The sequence below is a fragment of the Natator depressus genome, chromosome 1, assembly GCF_965152275.1.
Source record: "Natator depressus isolate rNatDep1 chromosome 1, rNatDep2.hap1, whole genome shotgun sequence".
Classification (NCBI taxonomy): domain Eukaryota; kingdom Metazoa; phylum Chordata; order Testudines; family Cheloniidae; genus Natator; species Natator depressus.
The window spans coordinates 208,447,143-208,473,079 of NC_134234.1; the positions used below are offsets into that span (position 1 = coordinate 208,447,143).

General features: G+C 50.6%; 1 protein-coding gene across 7 annotated transcripts; it reads left to right on the top strand.

The window, feature by feature from the left end:
- The first annotated feature begins 528 nt into the window (after positions 1 to 528).
- PEX5 (peroxisomal biogenesis factor 5) lies at positions 529 to 24,032 on the top strand. Of its 7 annotated transcripts, none has more exons than XM_074934507.1 (16): positions 529 to 546; positions 1,238 to 1,420; positions 1,798 to 1,833; positions 2,014 to 2,146; positions 2,383 to 2,517; positions 4,632 to 4,737; positions 9,879 to 9,969; positions 10,230 to 10,352; positions 10,765 to 10,857; positions 17,007 to 17,126; positions 17,889 to 18,032; positions 20,852 to 20,922; positions 21,325 to 21,540; positions 21,700 to 21,865; positions 22,085 to 22,242; positions 22,811 to 24,032. In XM_074934507.1, the coding sequence occupies exons 2-16, from the start codon at positions 1,271 to 1,273 to the stop codon at positions 23,010 to 23,012; spliced, it is 1,944 nt and encodes a 647-aa protein (XP_074790608.1). In that variant the 5' UTR covers positions 529 to 546; positions 1,238 to 1,270; the 3' UTR covers positions 23,013 to 24,032. The 7 variants fall into 7 exon arrangements, with proteins under 7 accessions (XP_074790608.1, XP_074790576.1, XP_074790589.1 ...); XM_074934475.1 differs by having other exon boundaries at positions 538 to 584; XM_074934488.1 differs by lacking the exon at positions 529 to 546 and adding an exon at positions 549 to 567.
- Positions 24,033 to 25,937: the final 1,905 nt, after the last annotated feature.

Below are 25,937 nucleotides of genomic sequence, written 5' to 3' on the forward strand. Positions count from 1 at the left end.
TGCTCTATTGCATTGCCTCACCCGCTAAGCCCTGGGTGGGTTTCTCTCTCAGGGAGAGGGTGAAAAGCTTTTTGTGCTGCTGTGCCATATTCTCTGGCCTTCTAAGAGCTCACTGGGCTGCTCGTTTAGGCAGCCTGGTCCTTTAAGAGCATTCTGGTGGTACTGCTCTGTTAGGGTGCAGAGGCCGTGGGGCGGCGGGGCTTCTTCTCAGGGTGCGTGGCCCTTTAAGAACTCCCATAGCTGTTCTTTCTTGCTGCCTGGTCCTTGAAACTTCTCTTTTCTCCTGGGACTTGTCTAAACACCGAAATTGCACCGGTTTAACTCAAATCAGTTAAAACACTACTTGAATTAAATCCTGTTTATTTAGAGCCGTTTAGTGCAACTTCTGAGTTTAGACGGGGTAGGGGCCCCTGTGTGAATGGCGCTGTAAGAGAGCGCTACCTCGCAGAGGGTGCCTGCCGCTGGCTCTTTAACACTTCCCCTGCCCGCCGCTGCCCTCGTAGAGCGCTTGTCCCTTTAAGAGCTAGCCCCGCCCCCAGGTGCCTGGTGAGTGTTGCAAAAGCTACGGTAGGGGCAGAGCCAAGGTAGCGTATGGAAAGAGGGGAGCCCCCAGTCCCCCTTCCCTGCCCCTAGCTGGGGTGGGTGAGCTCCGGGCCCTCGTGAGACAGTGAGATGTCTGGCTGACCGGGGCGGCTGAGGCCTTGCAGCTCTGGGGAGTGGGTTGCATCTGCCCAAGCGCAAGGGGACGGACAATGAGGCCCCCGGGGAAAGGGAGGCCCAGCAAATGACAGCGTGTGTGTGTCAGGGGTAGCAAAGGGTGGGGGAGGATGACTAGGTGAAGTGAGTGAGACAGCGGGACGGCGGCGGCAAGAGCTGGGGAAGGTGGGGATCCCTCCCAAGGGCAGATGCAGGAAGGATGGGGGCGGGGGGGGCTTTCTCATGGCGTCCGCAGCAATTTCCTTCTGCATCCCCCCCCGTCAAGTCATTCTAGGGGTGGCCACACCACGACCTGTGAGGCCCAGGCCTGCAGTGCGGTTCCTTCTCCTGGGGGGAAAGGCGCTCTCGGCCCCCATGGTCATTCGGTCCTTGGCCTTTGCTCAGGCTGGGGGTGGAGTCTGTAACATGTGTACCCGTCATGCAGCTCAGATGAGACCCCACTAGCTTGTTTATGGAGCAGATGAGTGCTCTGCATCCCAAAGCCCTACCATCACGTGTGCTTTGTTTCCTCCCCCCCCAGACGGGGTGAGGTGCAGTGCTCCCTGCACTCATCATGGCCATGAGGGAGCTGGTGGAGCCTGAGTGCGGGGGTTCTAACCCCCTTATGAAGCTGGCTGGCCACTTCACCCAGGACAAGGCCCTGCGGCAGGAGGGGCTCCGACGTCCCTTGGCCCGGCCCCCTGCAGGTCTTGGGGCAGAGGCAGTGAGTACTGGGGAATGGGGAGTCCATCTGATGCTGATGTGAGGAGTGTTGGCATTTCTGTTATGTTGTGAATGAGGGGCAGGGATGCACTGGGGGTTTGGGGAGTGGAGGTGTGTCTGAGCACACTGGGAGGCTGTCAGGACAGGTGAGAGTGTGGAGGTTGGGAGGGGGCTGTCATCTTAGTGGGAGAAGGGCTATGAGGGATCATGGGGCCTAAGCAGGGGATCTGTCTGGGTAGGATGTTAGTCCTGCTGTGTGTGTGGTGTGGGTCTGTCATGAGTGGGGGTATGGTACAAGTCAGTCCCATGGTAGTGGGGAGGTGATGCTGGAGGCCAGGTCCCATCACTGGGGTGATTGTTTGGCGTCTTTTCCCACAGGTGACCAAACCTTTGGGAGTGGCCTCTGAAGATGAGGTAAGAACAATTGTATCTCTCCCCTTATCATCTTTCTCACTGCTACATTCTCTCTGATCCCTCTTCACTCTTCCTGTGTCTCATTCCCTTTTTGCCCTCCCTTCTTTCTCTCCTGTTTTCAGTTCCAGAGCTCCTGCTGGGTATTTCTCATCACAGACTCTCTTTTTCTCTCCCTGGCAGCTGGCTGGAGAATTCCTACAAGAGCAGAATGCCCCCCTGCTCTCCCGTGCCCCGCAAACCTTTAAAATGGATGATCTGCTGGCTGAGATGCAGGAGATCGAGCAATCAAGCTTCCGCCAAGCCCCACAGCGAGGTGAGGGGAGAGGGGGAAGGACTAGGGGCATTGGGGCTTCTGCCAGGCCCTCCTTCCTCTCCTCCCCTCCCCCCCCCCCCAAGGTGGTATGTCTTGAGGGGAACTGAGAGAGAAGGCCTGCTGAGCTAGGGCAGGGGGTATCTGAAGATTAAGAGGCTAGGCTTTCTCTAATCCTCATGGGGGTGGAGCACTTGGGGCTTGTCACTGAACCATCCCCATCTCTTGCTCTTTCCCAGCTCCAGGTGTGGCAGCCCTGGCTCTATCTGAGAACTGGGCCCAGGAATTTCTGGGGGCCGCGTATACTACAACTGATGTCTCCCCAGATTACAATGAGGCTGACTGGTCGCAGGAGTTCATTGCGGAGGTGACAGGTGAAGGCTCACCTTGTGTGTTTGGGTTGGGTGTTGCCTGGTAGCATGCCCCCCTCCGTTCTCCCATGCAGGGGTTGTCTGTTGTGTGTGAGATTAGAGTGCATCTGGTAGATGCAGCAGATAGTATTCAGAGTAGGGCACTCCGCCCTAGCAGCTTGCCTCGGTGGGAATGTCACTCTTTTATACAATTTGAGGGACGAAATTAACCTGATTTAGAGTTTAGGGCCAGAAGGGACCACCAGATCATCTACTCCAGAGGTGGGCAAACCCATGGGACCATCCTGCCCGGCTCATGAGCTCCCGGCCGGGGAGGCTAGCCCCCAGCCCCTCCCCTGCTGTCCGCCCTCCCCCGCAGCCCACTGTGCCACCAGTGCTCTGGGCGGCAGGGCTATGAGCTCCTGCTGGGCAGCACAGCACTATGGCTGGCTCCGGCCGGGCGGCGCGGCTGCCAGTCCTGGTGCTCTAACCAGCACAGTATGGGGATGGGGAGCAGGGGGGTTGGATAAGGGGCAGGTGGTCCCGGGGGGCAGTCAGGGAGCAGGGGGTGGTTGGATAGGCTTGGGAGTCCTGGGGGGCCTGTCAGGGGGTGTGGATAGGAGTCTGAGAGCAGGGGAGGTTGGATAGGGCGGAGGTCCCGGGGAGGGGGGCAGTTAGGGGTGTGGGGAGTCCTGGGAGGGGGCGGTCAGGGGACAAGGAGCAGGGGGGTTTGAATGGGTTGGGGGTTCTGAGGGGGGCAGTTAGGGGTGGGGGCCAGGCTGTTTGGGGAGGCACAGCCTTCCCTACCTTGCCCTCCATACAGTTTCGGAACCCTGATGTGGCCCTCAGGCCAAAAAGTTTGCCCACCCCGATTTAGTCTGACCTCGTGTATGTCACGGGCCACCAGCACCTGCACTCTGGTCTCATTTTAGTTGTTGGGTTTAAAGTATTACAGCCCCCAGGAGACTAGAGTATTGTGTGTATTAGTAAATCATGCAAGCAACCCCATGTGGGCCTTCCTATTGGGGTGCAGGAATGTCTTATTTTGGTTTAGCTAAAATCTTTTGGGAACAGGTTTAATCTAAAGTAAGATGCTCTTACACTGAAATAAGAGTGTCCAGAGAGAAGTTTGCACCAGTTTAACTAATTTGGTTTAAAAAACTTTAATTTAAACTAGTGCAGCTTTTCCACATAGACAAGGCCGAATCGCTGGTCTCTCCCTGGCTACATGTAGCTCTCTGATGCTCCTTGTTGGGGTGAAACTTGGGTCCTGGCCCAGAGGGGAATATTTTGTTGAATGTTTCAGCCAAATCTGTTGTTCAGTTTCTGTGATCTGTGAGGAGAGGGGAAAAAAAAAATCAGTGTTTCCCACTTCAAAATAAATGTTGTGGGGTCCTTTCTGTGCCTGAAAACAAATGCAATTAATGTTTCCTACTGGGAGGGGAATACTCTGCTTCCCACCAGCCAATACTCTAGCCAATATCTCCGGTCCCTTGTTGCACCAGCTGGGGAAGTGACTTGACCAAGGTCACACAGCATGTAGAAGATGTGGGATCGACTCTAGTCTCCTCCGCTCTAACCAACAGAATCTCTACCTTAAACTGTTGGGCAGCAGTTAAACGGCTGCTATGCCCCACCCCAGAGGTGGCTTCTTTTCATTGATCAGTGAAACTGTCCATATTTATTCCTTTCATACACCTGTTGGAAACAGGCATCATAATTAACATTTATGATGATCCTGAGAGGCTCTGATGAAAGGAGCTAGAAATTTACAGTGCATTATTTGTTTTCCTGATGCATACAGCAGCCCACTTTGCTGCTGTCCATGTGGGATGAGACTATATTTTTGCAAATGCAAAAAAAGTTTTGTTTTTTTAATATAAAAAAGTAAGAAAATTGGCACTTTGCCTAAAATGAAATCTGTCTGCATAGATTAGTTGAATCTGAGGTTTGTTTTATTTTCAAGTAAACAAACAAAACTAAGGAAATGAATGGCAAGAAACCTCTGTTAATGTAACAATCTGGACTACAAATCTAACTGTAAATTGGAGAGATCCAAATTGAAGTTTCTCTGAGCAGTGTTCTATTTTGTCTTCTTGGTTCCTCACTCTTCTCCCACCACCCAATCACCTGTACAGACCCTCTGTCTGTATCTCCTGCCAAGTGGGCAGAAGAATATCTGGAGCAGTCAGAGGAGAAGTTGTGGCTGGGGGAAACAGAAGACCAGTCACTGGCAGATAAGTGGTGAGTTTCTCTGTTCTTCCCTCCTACATCCACTAATGTCCAGGGTGGGTGAGGTGTTGGAGATGACGGAAATCCACTCTGATCTCAGAACTTTTGGGTCTCAGCCAAGTTCTCAGATCCTTGGTTGAAGAAAGCGGAAGAGGCAGAGCCTCCTCCACCCAAGACTGGCCATTTCTACTACAACAACATAACTAAACACGGGGATCCTGGTTTCATAGGGCTTGTCTACACTGTGGCAATAGATGCATCGGCGGTCGATTTAGCGAGTCTAGTGAAGACCTGCTAAATCAACAGCTGATTGCTCTCCCGTGGACTCCTGTACTCCACCTGATCGAGAAGAGTAAGAGGAGTCAACGGGAGAGGGTCGCCCATCGACAGCATGTAGTGTGGATCCTGCAGTAAGTAGATCTAAGCTACATCGATTTGAGTTACACGATTCACATAATTCAAATAGCGTAGCTTAGACTGACTTTTCCCTTTACTGTAGACAAGGCCATAGAGTTTAAGGCCAGAAGGGACATTATGATCATTTAGTCTGACCTCCTGCATAAGACGAGAACAGAAGGTTAGATTCACAAAGGTACTTAAGTGCCGAAACACCAGATTTAGGTGCCCAAGTTCCAGTTTTAGGCTCCATTGCAACTCACACTCCTGCCAAACTCTGTAGGTACCTAAACTTACTCGGTGTCTACGTTTGCAGGGTAAAAGTTCCCCATGTTCCTAAGTTTCTGGGCATGTGTATAGTTGCCTCAGAGTAGGTGTCTGGGCACCTAAGCCCCAGAACGATTCACAAACTCAGGGAAGATCAATGTTCACCTGTCTAAGTCCTGTGGGTGCCCAATCCAGTAGATGTGCTCAGAGGCTGCCTACTGCATCAGGTCCCATTCAAAATCCATCTGGAGACGATGGTGGTGACAGCAGCCCCTTATAACTTTTAGCCCAGTGGTTAGAGCACTTGTCTAGGATGTGGGAGAGGCAATTTAATTCCCTCCTCTGCCATAGGGGAGAACAGATTTGCACAGGGGTCTCCCACCTCTCAGGTGTGTGCTCTAACCACTGGGCGATAGGATATTCTGGTGTGGGGCTCTGAGCCTCTCCTGCTGAAGCTGTTCTATTGTAGATAAATAATTTTAAAAATTCATGGGAGCCAGGGGACTGGACTTAGGGTCTCCCACCTCCCAGGTGAGTGCTCTAACCACCAGGCTACAGAGTCATTCTCTCTCCCTCTGGCCAATTACCCTTTTTTAAGAGTGGGCCTGGTGTGGCAGTGCCATCTGTGCCATAGTATAACCGGTACTGAATCTCAGACATTTTTCATTTTGATCACGCACCTCTACATGACTATATGCATTGCCATACACACCTCTCAGCCCCCAGTATTTCACATTGAGCTGTACGCCCATGTGTGTTTACCAGTGTCCACAGTGAGTAGAAGTTTCATAGTTATCAGGGAAACTCCCCACAGATTTATCTCCTTCCTCATTCAGATCTTCTGTAGGCATGTCTCCAGTACCACCCTATTACACCAGTCACAGTATGTGGTCCTAGTCTCAGCTCAAAGTTCTAAAGCCAGCAGATACCTGATCAATTCTGACAAATCCCTCCCTCAGCACTCCTCCTACCATTTGAGCAAGCTACTTGCAAACACCATTTCCCGCAAGTGAGGACTTAGGCTGGTGTCTTCAGATTCCCACGGCCTTTCTCCCTCTGCTTCTAGTCTACTACTTGATCACCACCACCTCTCCCCATGCTTGTTTCCTTTCTACTTTGGACATGCTCCCCAACCAGCTGGGGCTATTCTCCCACTGCAAGCCTGACCTGCTTCTTCTTTCCCTGCTTCCCTTGACATTCCTTTCCTACTGGTGACCTCTGTTCCTTGAGGTTAATTCCAGTTTCTTTATCTGCTCTCGCTTAATGGCCCCCAGTAGTCACAGAGCACCTGCAGCTTCTCTCACGGTAGCCATGGGGCCAATTGCCAGAGGCCAGCCTTAGATAGTTGTAGCTACTAGTCAAGGGAGGGGTGGCAATTCCAAGGCTGAGCATGCTTGAACCTTGCAATGGTGGCACTAGGGACTCTAAATCCTCAGCGCTGGCCCTAGGCAGTTGCAGACTCTGCAGTTAAGCACTTCCCTCCTCTAGGCCGTGTCTTTAAGTACCTGAGATGCCCATCACCTGCAGCAGAGGCCACCAATTCCCACGCACCACTCGGTTACCACATAGTCGTGCAGCCTGAATGATTTTGGAGGCTGGGGTGCCAGGAGGTTCCCATCCCCGAGCAGCAGCTCTGCAACACGCTCACATGGCCCCCCTCTGCTGTGGGAGCAGGACCTTGTGAAGACAGTGGAGTTACCCTGTGTAAACCATTTCTGTCCAAAACCTGTTGAAGTGAGTGGGAGTCTTTTTTCATTATTTTTAATGGGCTGTGTATAGAAGCAAAGGACCCCATCCTAGACTTTAGGAACAAAGTGCATTCTATGCTGCACAGGTTTACTGTTGTAACAGGAAGGTCTCACATTACCTAGTGAATAAGCAACACCTCCCACAGCACCTAACTTTTTCTGAGAGGCTTCCCACCCAATTACTAAATGTAAACCTGCTTCACTTACAAGGGCTGAAAATATCAGGTAGTATGGTCACAAAAGCAAGGCACTTCTGAATTCAGTAGGAATTTTGGATGTGCACAGAACACAGACAGGACTGGTTCCTGCATGGTTACAGAACTGCAGTAAAGTGGAACAATTTTCAGCTTGTGTGATTGGAGGATATTTGGATCCATATTATAATACTGTCCTACATAAATGAGGAAGAGTTGAGGTGCCTTTATTATTCTTTTGTTCCACTCTTCGTGTCTATGGGGAATTTGCCAATACAATATTACTGTCTTCCTTTTAAACAAACACAACTTAAAAAAAAAACGGTAATGGCTGTTGAAAATAGCAATTCCAGTCCTAGTTAGTGCTGGGGAGATGCCAGCATTTGTTGCTCAATTTTATCCTACTTTTTCTACAGCAAATTACAGTGGATCAGCATATTTGATTTGGGAGAAATGAAGTAACAGCAGCCTAAATTGAGCTTGAGCACTCCTGAATTTTAAGGGTGTTCAAATCTGGAAGGCAGGTGCTAGATTCCCTTTCTGAATACTAGATAAATCTAGAAAGGAAAAGTCAATTACCACTTCCATGGCTCAGAAGTGGAAATCCTACATGCCTGGTACTGTATCTAAAGCTGCCCAGGTCCTCTGGTAGAGCCTCCCCTCCCTTACTTTTCATTTTAACTTCTAGTGGGATCCACATACCTCCCTTGCTAGGCTTCAGATAGAGAGGTGCACTGTCCATTTAGTCCACCCAATTCCTTCTTTGGGGGCTGCCAGGCGAGGTCACACCAGCATCCCTAATCCAGTCTGGGGAAGTCTTCTGAGGGTGATGTCTGGGCCAAAGCCTTCTACTCCTTGGGCATACTTGTTCCCCATTCACAGTGCCACCCCCTTCTAATAGCCAGTACTCCATTCATAGCAAGCTGTGGTGCATGGGGTCTCAGCTTCCTCACTCCCTCCCCCGCCCTTTCCTGTTGATAGCTGCCAAGGGAATGCTGGGAAATGTAGTTACTTCCCTGCTCCAGGGCTGGCTCTATAGGCAGGGAACTGGCCAAGGAACTACAGCTCCCAGGGCCCTGTGAGTTCTCAGCTCCCATGCTGGATCCCTGCTGCTCCGAGGCTCTGCTGGGAGAGGAGAGGAAGTGAGTGTTATGGGGCTCCTTCTGAGCTTGGGCCTGGCGCTATGGCACCATTGGCGCCATGGTAAAGCTGGTACTATTCCTAACTTGTTTTCACAAGAAATACCTTACGTGCTGAAGAGTCTGACTCCAGGAGAGGGGCTTCTGGCTGTGGATCACTAGCAGACGCAGGTGCCTATCTCTGTGCCCTGCTTAGGTGACTCCTCACCGAGTCTACTGGCTTTTGTGAATCACATTCTAAGGTGCCCGTCTTTCTTCAATCATTGTACAGGGAGCCTGGATGCCTGACTCTGGCTTTATGGATCACAGTGTTGTTCCTGTGATTTTTCTGGGTGCCCGAAAGTTAGGCATTGCAGTGCTCCACAGAACACCACCTAAATTCCTTTGTGAATCTAGCCCAGGGATGTCAGCACAAAGACCAGTAACTTCTGTTTGAGCTAGAGCATATCCATTAGAAAGATATTGAGCCTTGCTTTAAAGATGTCAAGTAATGGAGAATCCACTGCATTTCTAGGAAGTTATTCTAATGGCTAGTTATCCTTGCTGTTTAAAAAAAGTTGCACTTCATCTTCAATCTAAATGTATCTAGCTTCGTTTTCCAGCCATTGGATCTTGTTTTGTCTTTGTTGGCTAGATTAAAGAGCTCTCTCCCATCAGATATCTTCTTCCTGTGTAGCTACTTATAGACAGTGACTAAGTTACCCCTTCACCTTCTCCTTAATAAGCTAAATAGTCTTAAGTCACTAGAATGCTGGTTTTCCAGACCTCGAATCTTTCTTGTTCTTTTCTGAACCCTTTCCCATTTTGCAATATCGTCTTTCAAATGTAGACACCAGAACTAGACATTTCCAGGAATGGCTTCACCTATGTGTATACAGAAGTAAAGCCGCCACTCCTACACCTGTTTGCTATTCCCATGTTTATATGTCCAAGGATTGCATTTGCCCTCTTAGCCAAACTTTGCACTAGGAGTGCCTGTTCAGTTGATTATCCACCCTGATCCTACATCCTTTCCAGAGTCACTATTCTCCAGGACACAGCCCCAATCCTGTAGGTGTGACCTCTGTTCTTTATGCCTAGATATCTGACCTTGGTTTTGGCAGAATTAAAACATATGTTGTTTGAATGTAACCAGCTTATCAAGGGATCCAGATTGCTCTATATAATTGATTTATCCTTATTATTTCACTCCACCAATCTGTGTCATCTGGCACAGTTATCACAGCAATGACTTCCAGATTGTTGATAAAGATACTGAATAGTGTTGGACGAAGAACAGATCATGTGGGCTCTCCAGCCCTAGGAACTATTGTGTGGCCTGATGCAGAGAGAGGGGCAGACTGTGAATAAATATGGAGCCCCCTACTGCTAAGTTTCAGCTCAGACTCTGTCTGTCTCTCTGGTAACAGGTATGAGGAATATCAACCTGAGGATGATCTTAAGAAAACTGCCAACGATTTCCTTTCTAAAGTGGATGACCCCAAACTCAACAATTCTGAGGTGAGACATGCCATGGAGCCCCACCAAGGGGGAGAGGGGAGACCTCCTGCCATTCTGCGTCTCCCCTCTTTTCTCCCTCTAGTTCTGGGGGTTGAGCCCTACAACCCCCAGGATCATGCCTTCCACCATACAACTCCGATGATCCCCTTTTCCTTCTGGTTCTATTGATTCTGGGGGCCCAGATCTGCCTAGCAAATATGGAGAGTTTGGTGAGGGTTGTTGGTGAAGGTTTCTTCCCACATTTCATTTCTTTGCCGCAGTTCCTAAAGTTTGTCCGCCAGATCGGAGACGGGAGGGTGTCGATCGAGGCTAATCAGGTGACCCTGACCCCCAGAGACCAAGATCAGGCAGAGCAGTGGGCAGCTGAGTTTATACAGCAGCAGGTAGGACCCCAGCCCCAGCTGCTCACAGGTGTGCAAACTTCCTTGCAGCACTGCCCAGCCTGGGAGAGGGGAGGAACAATGGCAGGGTGAACTTTCTTTCAACAGGGTCCTGTTAACACTCAGCCAACAGTGGCGTGGGGCTCCCAGAGCATGAGCTTCTCCAGAGCAGTGCCTAACCAGGAGCAGGGATGGGCTCTGGCAGTGTGAACTTCCTCACAGTGATGCCTTGGCAGGTGGGAGACTCCAGAACATGTCTGCTCCATTGCAGTATCCCTGTGCAATTAGTGCTCACTTGCAGAGAGAGAGAGAGAGAGGGGGTCCTTACAGTACCCACTGCTGGAGGGGAAGATGCATTGCATTGCTTTTTAATCTTACAGTCTCAAGGTGCTACATGTTATTTCCTTCCCTCTAGGGGGTGTCGGATGCCTGGGTGGATCAGTTCAGCCGAACTGGGAATGCGTCAACTCTGGATACAGAATTTGAGCAGGCCAAGACTGCTCTAGAGGTAAAACTGGAGGGGAGAGTGTGACGTTCCCCTCTGGTGTTACCTGGACCGGTGATCTGCTAAGGCACTCCAATCCTTGACTCTGGGAGTCAGCCTTGCCCTGCTCTGCTGTTAGAACCCCCCGCTCCTGGGCTGTTCATGCACAGCCTCTGGCATGTAAGCTGCTTGGATTGTGCAACCGAATGACACTAGCCAATATCTCCAGTCCCAGACAGAACCCTAGGAACCTCCTGTGATAGGGTGGGTCACAGAGACCCCCTTGGGACTGCCACCTGATGTGCTGGGACTACCTCTGAGCCCGTTTTCCCTAATAGCTTGGGACTTCAGTACCCTGCCTTGTTGAGCCAGACACACTAGCCTGCTACAAACACAGCCCCAGGTCTGAACCACGTCCCCCAAAAGTTGCCAGCTTCACTGAAAACAGCTTTAGAAGTGTTCCTTTCTCCAGCACCCAGATACCCAGTTCCCAATGGGGTCCAAACCCAAATAAATCTGTTTTACTCTGTATAAAGCTTATACAGGGTAAACTCATAAATTGTTCGCCATGTATAACACTGATAGAGAGAGAGAGAGACACAGCTGTTTGCTCCCCCAGGAATTAATTACTTGCTCTGGGTTAATTAATAAGTAAAAAGTGATTTTATTAAATATAAAAAGTAGGATTTAAGTGGTTCCAAGTAATAACAGACAGAACGAAGTAAATTACCAAGCAAAATAAAACAAAACATGTAAGTCTAAGCCTAATACAGTAGGAAACTAAATGCAGGTAAATCTCACCCTCAGAGATGTTCCAATAAGCTTTTTTTACAGGCTAGACTCCTTCCTGGTCTGGGTCCAGCAATCACTCTCACCCCTGTAGTTACTGTCCTTTGTTCCAGTTTCTTTCAGGCATCTCTTTGGGGTGGAAAGGCTATCTTCTGAGCCAGCTGAAGACAAAATGGAGGGGCTTCCAGGGCCTTATATAGTCTCTCTTGTGCAACATCACAGCCACAAGATGGGGTCTCTAGCCACCTGGGCAAGTCACATGTCTGAATGATTCAGCTTTTTGCAGGCCGACGCCACTGTTTACATGTTAGTTTGAACGTTCCCAGGAAAGCTGAGATGTGGATTGGCTTCTCCCAAAGTCCATTGTTAGTTAAGTACTCCCAATTACTTGAATAACCCCTTCACACTATGTTGACCAAATTTGCCTTATGTGTTTCCTACAGCAAACACTTAAATACAAGCGTAGAGCCAATGCTCATAACTTCATATATAAAAATGATACATGCATATAAATAGGATGAATATATTCCATAGATCATAACCTTTGCAAAGATATGTTACATGGCATATCTAGCATAAAACATATTCCAGTTATGTCATATTTACACTCATAAATATATTTCTATAAAGCATTATGGGGTGCAATGTCACACATCCGTCTTGCAGTGTCCAGTTATGCCCACTGGACACTGCAAGCTTATATGAGTTCATCAGTTTAACAAAGAAATTGATATGTACCAGGCTTGTTATCCTAAGGGGAGTCTCTGACATGCTTCAAACGCACTGCTTCAGGTAGAATAAACAAACAGATTTATTAACTATAAAGATAGATTTTAAATGATTATAAGCCAAAGCATATACTTGCATAACAAGTCGGATTTGGTCAAATGAAATAAAAGCAAAACGCATTCTAAGCTGATCTTAACACTTTCAATGCCCTTACAAACTTAGATGCTTCTCACCACAGGCTGGCTGGTTGTCCTTCAGCCAGGCTCTCCCCTTTTATCAGCACTTCAGTCGCTTGGTGGTGATGTCTGTAGATGGAGGCGGAAGACAGAGGTAGAGCGTGGCAAACGTCTCTCCCTTTTATCATGTTCTTTCTTCCCTCTTGGCTTGCGCCCCCTCCCCCCCCCCTTCACAGTCAGGTGAGCATTACCTCAACACAGTCCCAAACTGACCAAAGGAGGGGGGGACTCACTCGAGAGTCATAGAATCATAGAATATCAGGGTTGGAAGGGACCTCAGGAGGTCATCTAGTCCAGCCCCCTGCTCAAAGCAGGACCAATCCCCAATTAAATCATCCCAGCCAGGGCTTCTAAGGAAGGAGATTCTACCACCTCCCTAGGTAACGCATTCCAGTGTTTCACCACCCTCCTAGTGAAAAAGTTTTTCCTAATATCCAACCTAAACCTCCCCCACTGCAACTTGAGACCATTACTCCTTGTCCTGTCATCTTCTACCACTGAGAATAGTCTAGAACCATCCTCTCTGGAACCACCTCTCAGGTAGTTGGAAGCAGCTATCAAATCCCCCCTCATTCTTCTCTTCTGCAGACTAAACAATCCCAGTTCCCTCAGCCTCTCCTCATAAGTCATGTGTTCCAGACCCCTAATCATTTTTGTTGCCCTTCGCTGGACTCTCTCCAATTTATCCACATCCTTCTTGTAGTGTGGGGCCCAAAACTGGACACAGTACTCCAGATGAGGCCTCACCAATGTCGAATAGAGGGGAACGATCACGTCCCTCGATCTGCTCGCTATGCCCCTACTTATACATCCCAAAATGCCATTGGCCTTCTTGGCAACAAGGGCACACTGCTGACTCATATCCAGCTTCTCGTCCACTGTAACCCCTAAGTCCTTTTCCGCAGAACTACTGCCTAGCCATTCGGTCCCTAGTCTGTAGCTGTGCATTGGGTTCTTCCGTCCTAAGTGCAGGGTCCTGCACTTATCCTTGTTGAACCTCATCAGGTTTCTTTTGGCCCAATCCTCCAATTTGTCTAGGTCCCTCTGTATCCTATCTCTGCCCTCCAACGTATCTACCACTCCTCCCAGTTTAGTATCATCCGCAAATTTGCTAAGAGTGCAATCCACACCATCCTCCAGATCATTTATGAAGATATTGAACAAAACCGGCCCCAGGACTGACCCCTGGGGCACTCCACTTGACACCGGCTGCCAACTAGACATGGAGCCATTGATCACTACCCGTTGAGCCCGACAATCTAGCCAACTTTCTACCCACCTTATAGTCCATTCATCCAGCCCATACTTCTTTAACTTGCTGACAAGAATACTGTGGGAGACCGTGTCAAAAGCTTTGCTAAAGTCAAGAAACAATACATCCACTGCTTTCCCTTCATCCACAGAATCAGTAATCTCATCATAGAAGGCGATTAGATTAGTCAGGCATGACCTTCCCTTGGTGAATCCATGCTGACTGTTCCTGATCACTTTCCTCTCGTGTAAGTGCTTCAGGATTGATTCCTTGAGGACCTGCTCCATGATTTTTCCGGGGACTGAGGTGAGACTGACTGGCCTGTAGTTCCCAGGATCCTCCTTCTTCCCTTTTTTAAAGATTGGCACTACATTAGCCTTTTTCCAGTCATCTGGGACTTCCCCCGTTCGCCAGGAGTTTTCAAAGATAATGGCCAATGGCTCTGCAATCACATCCGCCAATTCCTTTAGCACTCTCGGATGCAACTCATCCGGCCCCATGGACTTGTGCACGTCCAGCTTTTCTAAATAGTCCCTAACCACCTCTTTCTCCACAGGGGGCTGGCCATCTACTCCCCATGTTGCGATGCCCAGCGCAGCAGTCTGGGAGCTGTCCTAGTTAGTGAAGACAGAGGCAAAAAAAGCATTGAGCACATTAGCTTTTTCCACATCCTCTGTCACTAGGTTGCCTCCCTCATTCAGTAAGGGGCCCACACTTTCCTTGGCTTTCTTCTTGTTGCCAACATACCTGAAGAAACCCTTCTTGTTACTCTTGACATCTCTTGCTAGCTGCAGCTCCAGGTGCGATTTGGCCCTCCTGATATCTTTCCTACATGCCCGAGCAATATTTTTATACTCTTCCCTGGTCATATGTCCAACCTTCCACTTCTTGTAAGCTTCTTTTTTATGTTTAAGATCCGCTAGGATTTCACCATTAAGCCAAGCTGGTCGCCTGCCATATTTACTATTCTTTCGACTCATCGGGATGGTTTGTCCCTGTAACCTCAACAGGGATTCCTTGAAATACAGCCAGCTCTCCTGGACTCCTTTCCCCTTCATGTTAGTCCCCCAGGGGATCCTACCCATCCGCTCCCTGAGGGAGTCGAAGTCTGCTTTCCTGAAGTCCAGGGTCCGTATCCTGCTGCTTACCTTTCTTCCCTGTGTCAGGATCCTGAACTCGACCATCTCATGGTCACTGCCTCCCAGATTCCCATCCACTTTTGCTTCCCCCACTAATTCTTCCATGTTTGTGAGCAGCAGGTCAAGAAAAGCTCCCCCCCTAGTTGGCTCGTCTAGCACTTGCACCAGGAAATTGTCCCCTACACTTTCCAAAAACTTCCTGGATTGTCTATGCACCGCTGTATTGCTCTCCCAGCAAATATCAGGAAAATTAAAGTCACCCATGAGAACCAGGGCGTGCGATCTAGTAGCTTCTGCGAGTTGCCGGAAGAAAGCCTCATCCACCTCATCCCCCTGATCTGGTGGTCTATAGCAGACTCCCACCACTACATCACTCTTATTACTCACACTTCTAAACTTAATCCAGAGACACTCAGGTTTTTCTGCAGTTTCGTACCGGAGCTCTGAGCAGTCATACTGCTCCCTTACATACAGTGCTACTCCCCCACCTTTTCTGCCCTGCCTGTCCTTCCTGAACAGTTTATAACCATCCATGACAGTACTCCAGTCATGTGAGTTATCCCACCAAGTCTCCGTTTTTCCAATCACATCATAATTCCCTAACTTTGCCAGGACCTCCAGTTCTCCCTGCTTGTTGCCCAGGCTTTGTGCATTTGTATATAGGCACTTGAGATAACCTGCTGATCGCCCCTTGTTCTCAGTATGAGGCAGGAGCCCTCCCCTCTCACACGCTCCTGCTTGTGCTTCCTCCCGGTATCCCGCTTCCCCACTTACCTCAGGGCTTTGGTCTCCTTCCCTCGGTGAACCTAGTTTAAAGCCCTCCTCACTAGGTTAGCCAGCCTGCTCGCAAAGATGCTCTTCCCTCTCTTCGTAAGATGGAGCCCATCTCTGCCCAGCACTCCTCCTTCATGGAACACAATCCCATGGTCAAAGAATCCAAAGCCTTCTCTCCGACACCACCTGTGTAGCCATTCGTTGACTTCCACGATTCGACAGTCCCTGCCCTGGCCTTTTCCTTCCACGGGGAGGATGGACGAGAACACCACTTGCGCCTCAAACTCCTTTATCCTTCTTCCCAGAGCCACATAGTCCACAGTGATCCGCTCAAGGTCATTCTTGGCAGTATCATTGGTGCCCACGTGGAGAAGCAGGAAGGGGTAGCGATCCGAGGGCTTGATGAGTCTCGGCAGTCTCTCCGTCACGAATCTTAGCCCCTGGCAAGCAGCAGACTTCTCGGTTTTCCCCGTCAGGGCGGCAGATAGATGACTCAGTCCCCCGGAGGAGAGAATCCCCGACCACCACCACCCGCCTCCTTCTCTTGGGAGTGGTGGTCGTGGAACCCCCAACCTCAGGACATCGCATCTCATGCCTTCCAACCAGCGGGGTCTCCTTCTGCTTTCTCCCCCCAGACGTATCGTCTGGTCCACTCTCCGCAATGGTACCTGTGGAGAGAACATGAAAGCGGTTAGTTACCTGTGTCCAGGAGATCCTCTGTTGTTGCCTAGGCTAGTGTCCTTTGTTCCTGTGATGCTGGGCTGAGTTTGTCCCATACATGCCCCGATGAGGTGTGAACTGCCTCTCTGCTCTTGGGGAGTTTTTGCATGGACTTGCTTTAAGCCATGAGGACACATTTTCAGCCTCATAACTATATACATGAAATTATAATCTCTAACATTACTTTAACAACAATTACTATAACATCACTATAACAACAATGCTCAGTGCATCATGAATCTTCTGAAGACGCCCAACATGACAAACTTTGCATTGGATACCACACAATCATTTTATAAGGATGAACATGGGGGTGTAAGGTGTTCCCACGAGGTACAGAATGTCACACAGAGATTGGGGTATGAAGGGTGCTTTAGGGCCCCAGAACTGGCTGAGCCCCCTTTCTTGCCATGTAGGGGAGAGATGAGGAGGAGGAGGGCTCAGAGCTCTAGAGAGCGGAATCTCCAGGGAACATGTAGGGGGAGTTCAGCAGGGTGCTATCCTTTAACCTCCTCCTCCTCCTCCTCTCTTCAGTCAGATGTGGATTTCTGGGACAAGCTTCAGGCAGAGTGGGAGGAGATGGCCAAGCGAGATGCAGAGGCTCACCCTTGGCTCTCAGATTATGAGGACCTCAGTACCTCCTCCTATGACAAGGTAATGGGGGGGCAGTGAATGTAGGTCTGAGTGCTGTGCTGGGCAGTTTTGAGAGCTTCCAAAATCCCTTCTCCCAGGCTGGGTACTGAGAGGGCTGCTGTCCCACTCCTCTTAGTGTCAAAGGCCAGGCACTGTTCCTAACAGCCAGTCTCTTGTCTGGGCATGGGTGGGGCACTGCTGTGAGGAAGTTTGCTGTTGCCAGAGACTCTGTCAATACCTTTGAGCAGGGGTCAGACTGGAAAAAATGTATGGGTGGTTCTTGCCAAAGCCCTGCCCACTGCTGAAGATGCAAATCAATTGTAACACACCAGCAGTTAATTCTGGTGCTCCCCACAACACAAGCCATTTCTTTCTGTGTCCCCTATATTGATGGAGACTCCCTAAATTTGGTAAACTTACACACAGCCCTGCACAACTGATACATCTCTCCTCAGGCTGGGGCATGGGATCATTCACCCCAGACTGAGTGGGGAGCAGAGGGGGCAGGAGCTGTTTTGCCCCAGTCTGCTGTGAGCTGGCACACTCCAACCCTGTGCTCTCAGGAGGGAAATACCAGCCACTCCATGTGCTGAGGTACCAACTGTTCATCACCCATTGCAGTGTCTCTGGCTGTTGGAGCTGAAAGGGGTGGGAGAAGATAGTAGCGGGCTTGCAGAAGTGTTGATACGGCACGTGGGCGCGCATCAGCTGTTTCTGAGTCATGCCCTTGACCCACCTGTCTCCTGCCCATAGTGTTAACCCCTTGTTTTCTGTCTCTGGTAGGGTTACCACTTTGAGAAGGACAATCCCATGAGGGATCATCCACAGGCATTTGAAGAGGGGCTGAAGTGCCTGGAGAAGGGTGACCTCCCCAATGCTGTCTTGCTCTTTGAGGCTGCGGTGCAGCAGAAACCTGACCACATGGAGGTGAGCGGGGCAAGGAGAGCAGGGCTTCTCCAGGTATCTTGCCATTTGGAGCCTGGCCAGCTCCCGAAGCAAGGTCAGGCTGGGTCAGTCTAGGGATGGGAAACCCACTTGTCACAGTTTCAAAGCAACTGCACTTGGATCCTCACTTTCGTGGCCCACTCCAGGGGTGCTCAGCCTTGTCTCAGGTTTCTAGCCCTCACCTGTCCTGGGCAGGGCACCCATGTCCCACTCCTTTCTGGCTGGGAGTTTTACAGCTGCACAGCTCCCTGCCATACACTGTCGCCAGCAGGCCAGTCTGCCTAATGGCCAGAGCCTCTGCGTTGCTTTCTCTCCACAGACAACAGTGTTTTCACCAGTGACTACACAGCTCTCCCAAAGCAAAGTACATTTATTCTAGGGCAAAAGCATCACAGAGAAACCATGTTAAAAACAATAAAAGTTCTTACCCACTTGCTAAGTACAGCAGCAATCACCCACCTTCCACATGTAGAGTCTGGTAAGCCAACGCCCTTCCAATCCTTCCGCAAGGCTTGGGCCTCCCCTTGGACAGAAGGTCCTGCCCGTTTGCTGAATCAAAATGAAGGTCCTGAATATCTTTAAACTCAGCCTTTTATACCAGAAGCCCTTTCTTTCACTTGATCTCTGGAAGATCCAGCTTGTATCATTATATGCAAACCTCCCTTAGGTAAGGTGCTTCTCTGGAGATGTTTACAATCCCCAGGGTAATCACCCCCATTGTTTTTAGCTCCTGGAGGAGCTGGGGTAACCTGCCCCCATGGAGTAGAACATGATCATACAGAGAACTTTCATGAATGTAATACAAGGGTCCCCCGAGATACGGTCTGGATTTGCAATATGGCCCACCACTCCAGTGCTGGGGCAGCTGTGCTGCAGGGGGTGGTGTGGCTGACTCCAGTTCTCAGGTGTGTAACTCTGGCTGTGTACTTGTATGTGAACCCCAGGGGGCTCACTGAGAAGATGGTCAAGCTGTGTGCACCTGACCTATGGTTCAGAAGGTCTCCCAATGTAAAGCTGATTAGAATCTTGGGGATATAACTGAGATGGGTCAGGTTCTAGGGTATCTGTCTTCCTGAAGCACCAGACTCCCTGCATGAGATGCTGAAGTCCTTACCGTGGTGGCATTGGAGTCACGAGGTTAGTGATGCTCAGTGTCTTCAACAGCCACACAAATGCTGAGTCTTTTGAGTCAGCTGAGGACTTGACAGCTAGGGCGGGTCGGTCCTAGGCATCTGGCTCAACTCATAGACAGCTGGCCTCACTTCTGATTTGGTGTCCTGATTAGGACTGGAGGTTGGACAACTGGAGAGCTTACCCATGTCCTGGCCAGATCACTATCTCTTGTGGTTTGAGGTCAGGGCACGCTGCTCCATTTGGGTGAAGACCAGTTCTGACAATCTGCTGTCAGCAATGGGAATGAAACACTTGAGGGAGATAAACATGCCACTCTATCAGTGGTTTGATAGGACTATGGGCTCCTGTCCTTGCCATTGATTATGTGGTCTCTTAGGCACCCACTTCCTTGGCTTTGTCCTTACAAGTCACCATGGTTTAGACTCTAGAGGGCCAGTGACAGACTGAGAGGGAATATTGCTGGAATGGCCATGGTGGAAGTCTTGGGCCCATTCTGCATGGTGTGCTATGGCTGTGCAGGAGACAAAGAAGGGATGCTTTGCCTTCATCCTAGTATTCACAGTGCCCTGATCAGGAGGCTGGTCTGAGTCCTTGCTGTGAGAATGAAATTAAGATTCGGATGAAACTCTGTTTTCCTGGGGACAGGGCAGTGTTCTGAGGGCACACATGTTCAATCAGCTCTGCTTGAGTCTCAGGTAGGTAGTTTCACACTGAGGCTCTGGAAGGGAGGGGGCACTTAGTCATCACCTGTGTTGGCTCATGAAGGCCATTGACAAGTGGCTGGGTCCATTGCTGGTGGAGAGCAACACTTCTCTTTAAGAGAGCAGGGTACTGGCTTCCCTGCTTAAGGGAACTTTTGTATGGCTTATGCTTGTTACTTCATGCTGTCAGTCCAGCCAACTGTCAGCCTGGATCAAACCTTCCGTTTCTGAGTGAGATGATGGAACACACTTGGGGTGGGGAGTGAGACAACTCGTGATATCTAGCTGATTTAAACCTCTTAACGTTAGTCAATTAGGGGGCAGCTGTGGGTGCAGCAAGGACGCTGTGTTAGCTACATGGGTAGCTCTGGTGATGGATGAAGATCAAATCAGGTGTCAATGCTGCTATATTTAGTTCTCTCAGCTGCCTCAGTACTGTCGATCATGACATAATGAATTGCCTGTGGACCACAGCAGGCTGCTTGTGACTGAGTCTTTTATTTCTTAGCATTCCTACTCCAATATTCTGTCCACTGGGCTGTGCTACCTCTCGGAAGCCCTCAATGGCCGGAGACCTGCTTCTTTCTTCCTCACCCTGCAGTCTAGTCCCAGTTGTGATGGGTGGAGGTGCTAAAGCTGGAGCCCCCAGGGTTTAGCAGAGAGGGGACTGCTGGTAGCATATTGTGTGTGGGGACAACTCACTCCCCCTCCACCTTTCCAAATAGCCCAAACCTGCTGACTTCCAGGATGCATTGCAGAGCCCACCTGTTTTCCTGGGGAGTGTGGGAGAGGTGAGGGTGCTTATGCGGGGTTAGTTAACACGGGCTCTGTGGAGTGGGCTGAGGCTGCTGACTTGGGTACATCTATTTTTAATCTCCAAAAAAGGTGCCCAGGGCACAAGATGGTGCCTTTAATTGTACTTGCAATGTGAAGAAGTATAAATAAGTTTCTCTGTTTCTGCATCAGGCCTGGCAGTACCTGGGAACCACCCAAGCAGAGAATGAACAAGAGCTGTCTGCAATCAGTGCCCTCAGGCAGTGAGTAGCTGATGAAGAGGGGATCTAAAGCAGGACTCCTGGGTTCTGCTCATGGCTCCTAGAGGGGCTGGCTTGCTGGCCACTAATGACAGACCATATCTCAGTTGCCCCACTTGCACTGGAACTTTGTTCAGCCTTTTTTTTTTTCCCCTGAACCAAATGCAAACTCGGAATGATAAGTTTACTGTGGGCTGCTGTAACCAGCTGGTTTCTGACCCAATCAAGGTCTCCTGCCCCCTAATGGATCCTTCCTTAATTTGCCTGGACACTGGCGCTTGCTGTTCAGCCTGTTTATAGCCCACCCATGTGGCTGGAAAAGAGTTCTTAAAAGGCCACTGAAGCTTCCTATCCACATCTCCAAAGATGCGAATGCTGTGCGCTCTCTCCCACTCTGTCCTGCAGGTGCCTGGAGCTGCAGCCAGGGAACCTCACTGCACTCATGGCTTTGGCCGTCAGCTTCACCAATGAGTCTCTACAGAAGCAGGCATGCGAAACCCTGCGTGACTGGCTGCGCCACAAGCCAGCCTATGCCCACCTGATGGGGAAGGAGCCGGAAGGGAGCAGCTTGGCATCCAGCTTGGGGTCCTCCAAGCGCATCCTGGGCTCCCTACTGTCTGAGTGAGTCTGGGTGATGGGGAAACTGGGGGAGGTGCAAAATATCCCAGTCCTGCTTGTGGTCTTGTAGCTGGGTCCATTAGGGTGGGGGTGACCCCAGGAAGAGTTGCGGGGAGCTTGTACCCGTCAATGGATGAGTTCCCTCGTTCTCTCCCTCCCTAGCTCCTTGTTCATGGAGGTGAAGGACCTGTTCCTGGCAGCCGTGCGCAGTGACCCCTCGGCCGTGGACCCCGATGTGCAGTGCGGCCTGGGCGTCCTCTTCAACCTGAGCGGCGAGTACGAGAAGGCCGTGGACTGTTTCAGTGCCGCGCTGAGCGTGTGCCCCAACGTAAGGGGGCAGAGTGGGTTTGGGGGGGGAGGGGCTGATTCAGGATCCTGTGTGTGTATGGGGAAGTGGGGCTGGGCTCTGCCCTGGGGGGAAAGGCCGGTGGGGTGAGCAGCAGGCTGACCTGAGGGGGTGGGTAGGTTTGAATGCTGGGTGGAGTGGGGAAGAGATAGGGTGGGATGCCTGATGCCCCTGTCACTTGCTTCCGGCCCCTTGTTCCAGGATCACCTCCTGTGGAACAAGCTGGGTGCCACTCTGGCCAATGGGAATCGCAGTGAGGAGGCTGTGGCTGCCTATCGCCGGGCACTGGAGCTGCAGCCAGGCTACATCCGTTCCCGCTACAACCTGGGCATCAGCTGCATCAACTTGGGGGCCCATCGGTGAGTGGGAACGAGGGGCCAGCTGGGGGTTGGGTGCTGGCGGTTGGGTGCCAGGTCTGCTATGACCAAGTATCAGTGGGGGCCAATCAGTTAGTTGGGGGGGGAGCTAGGGGCTATTGGTGAGGATGTTCCACTTGGTCCCTTTGGGTGTAGGATGTGCTCCTTAACCCTGGCAAGGAGGGAGCAGAGAATGTTTGTCTGCCCCAGGAGCAAAGTACCAGCCAACATGTCTCCCACACCCTCAGTTCTCAGTATCAAAGGGAGGGAGCATCTCAGAACTACGGAAAGGATCTGTTGCAGTGATTGCCTTCAAGCTTGCGCCTGGAGGTGAGGCTGTCAAGCCACGTCCATTAAAGCTTAGACATTGGCTCCATTGGTCCTGTGGGCCAGTGATGAGGGGTGTGAGGTGCAGCGGTAAGAAGAATGGCTGGAGGAAGTGTGGAAGGGTGATTATTGAGCCATCCAAAGGGGATCTAGAGGGTCCTTCTCACCCATAGGATGTGCAAACCTTCCCAATTAACTGTCTCCCTCCCTCCCTCCCTCCCTCCCTCCCTGGTCATGCTGGTAGTGAGGCAGTGGAGCACTTCCTGGAGGCCCTGCACATGCAGCAGAAGAGCCGGGGCCCACGAGGCCAGCAAGGTGCCATGTCTGACAACATCTGGAGTACCCTCCGCATGGCCCTCTCCATGCTGGGCCAGAGTGATCTGTATGGGGCAGCCGATGCCCGTGACCTTCCCACCCTGCTCCAGGCCTTTGGCCTCCAGCAGTGACTCGAGGACGGGCTCCCCTGTGAGTGCAGGGTGGGCCCAGGCCAGTAGTTATGTCCCACAGGCCCCTTCTGGGGGAAAAAAAAGTTTACTGGGGTTCACACACATCTATTCTTCAGTTGCTGGGGGCAAGTCATTGGCTGCCATTTCTGTAGGACCTCCCACGGTAGAGGGTAACTTCTCTCACCTGCATCTTGTGGCCTGAGCATCTGTGAGCAGCTCACGTGGCACCATCTCCCCACAGGACTCTGACCCTCCACAGGGACGTGAGCTGCTGGCACTGGGAAGCAAATCAGTGGGGGGTGGAAGGGATGGGGAAATAGGAACGTATCAGGATCACTTCTTATAAGATAAAATAAAAAGCTTGCGTTTGTGATACCCTCCAATAGTAGCCCCAGTTGCTCATGTCAGACCCTGTCATAACAATGCTGTCCAGCTGAGACTGTCGGCTCAAGCAACTGGCTCTGGGTGTGCCGGTTAGGGTTAGAAAGTAGGATTACTTTCTAGTGCTGGGGCTGCCTGTCCTGGTTTGCTGTGGGGTCTGAGAGTGTCTGGGCTACTAACCCTGGGTCTTTCCCAACTGAGCATGGAGCCCCACCCCCACCACGTGTGTGCAGTGGGTAGGTCACTTTGTGAGGCTTGTAGGTTTTTTTTCCCTTCTTCCAGGTACTGGTAACAGTGTCCTGGTTCTGAGCATCTCACTGGGCTCGTGCTCACTTGGGATTTGGGAGAAGGCTCTGAGACTGCAGTGGGGAGAAGAGTCCCTGGGGCTGAGTTCAGGGGGGTCACCCAGGGACTGGGGGAAAGCTGGCTAACTATAAAAGCACCTTGGCCAAAAGCAGGGTGGGGGTAAGGTCTTAAGTTTCACTTGATTGTCTGTTATTGTAGAATAAATTGGGAATTATTTTCTCTGTGCAGATGGTCCTCCCCAGCCTGTAATTGAATCTTGTGAATTATAAATATCTGTATATGATTTTTGGAGGGAAAGTTTTTTTTAATTGTAAAATATTTTGTATAATAGAAGGGAAAAAATTAAACTCATCAAAATATTGTAGTGTCTGGCTGTGTGTGTGTATTGGAAGGGTGTACGAGCATTCGTGTGGGGAAGCTCCTGTGGAATTGGAGAGGATGCTACCCCTGCTCTGGGATGGTTCGACATCCACAGAAAGGATGTTGGGGTAGAGTGTAACTGTAGAGGGTTGCTGCTGATGTCTGTGTCTCCCCCTACCCTGCACCTTTGTGGGACATTAAGGCAGTCTAGGCCCCCACCACTTGGAGTTCTGGTGCCAGACAAAGGCCCCCAATCTGCGCAATAGTCAGTGGCAAAGGTGGTCTTAGATGGGCTCCCCCAGAGAGTGAGGGGAGGTAGCCTAGCACCCCCCTTGAGTACTTTATCTTGGGGCAGGTGGGTGGGTGGGTTCTTTGGCTGGGTCTGCTGCACTTTTCTCCTGCCATGTGCAGAGCCCCTGTTGGGGTGGGGTTGGTGGAGCTCATCAGAGTGGTGGTCTTGGTATTAACACCCTGTTCAGATGAATGGGGCAGTTTCTACCTCTCAGAGCTGGTGATTCAGGTGCTCCATGGATGCCCCGGCATCAGTTCTGCTCAGGCCATGTTTTCCAGCTTTTCTTGCTAACCATGAAGGCTAGAAACTTTTTTAATAGTGAAAGCTGAGCTTTTGCTGTGGTCACAACTGTGGGAGTTGGGACCCTGGGCATCACAGACCTACACCTATGACGTAATCTGTCACTGTCTGGGACCAGAATGTACTCTTGCTGCCCTGGGCCCCTTCCCCATTTCAGTGGGGAAGAATTGGACAGGGAAGCTTTCTCAGAGCTGGATCAGGAGAGTGACCATGTGCATGGACCTGTCTCATATAGGTCTCTTCCTTCTCCCTGCCCCCCAGTGCCACGTCTTCATACTCTAGCTGTTGTGGGAGGAAGGGAGGGGTGTGATGGGGAAAATGTTAAATATGCTACCAACCTGCATCTCTGCACAGGACACAGCCCTCATAGCTTTGCCCCTACAAGGGGGCTTTGCACTGGTATTCCTCAGAGCTGGAGACTTTTCTAAGAAGTCTGACAGCTGCTTCTGTGGCAAGGGTCTCCCCCTATCCCAGATCAGCTCATCCGAAGGAAGGGGTTAATCTCTTTAAAATGCCAGGTGCACTGAGCTGCAGCCATTCTGGGATCACCAGGTAACATAGGTCTGGGGGCAGTGAATGTTCATCCAGCACAGCATGGCCTCTCACTGCTCTCATATGTGGCCCCTCGCACAATTGGCACTCTATGCTGGGAGAAGCACTGGCCCAAGGGCTTCCCAAGCCCTTTCAGCACCAGGCTCGAGCCTCCTTGCCCTGCTGCACTAAAGGACTGCCTGTGTAACTTCTCCCTGTGGAAAGACCCTGGCTCAGCTCTAAGGCCTAAATATTCAGAAGCATCCACTGCTTTTGGGTGCCCACCACACCTGGGGGCTGAACACCCACATCTTTCCTGGCCTTCAGAAGGAGGGTTAGATAGGTGTAAACTTCCTGCCTGTCTTTGGAGCTTTCCAGCCTTATTGCTACATTTCTTCAGCTGCAGTGACATCTAGTGGTGAATCCAGAGCTGTGTACCCTTTGACTCAATGTTTTCTTGCTTGTCTCAAAGTTCACAGCATGTGAAAAGAGCCCAGGAGCCTGGCCTGCTTGTCTTTGATTCATACCTGTTTCCTTTTAGTGTGACACTCAGGGCCCGAGTTCCAGCCAGAGGGATTTCATTCTGCTTCTTATGGCAGCAAAGCCGTCATTGAGCTGAATTCCTAAAGATGAATTTTTATTGGTACTTGTAGCTGAGGCCAAATGGGGCTAGGTTCTTTAGTGTCCAAGTTTGAATTTACAAATGTCCCCCTTCTATTCCAGTGGTGGGCTCCCTACACAGCTCTGCCAATACC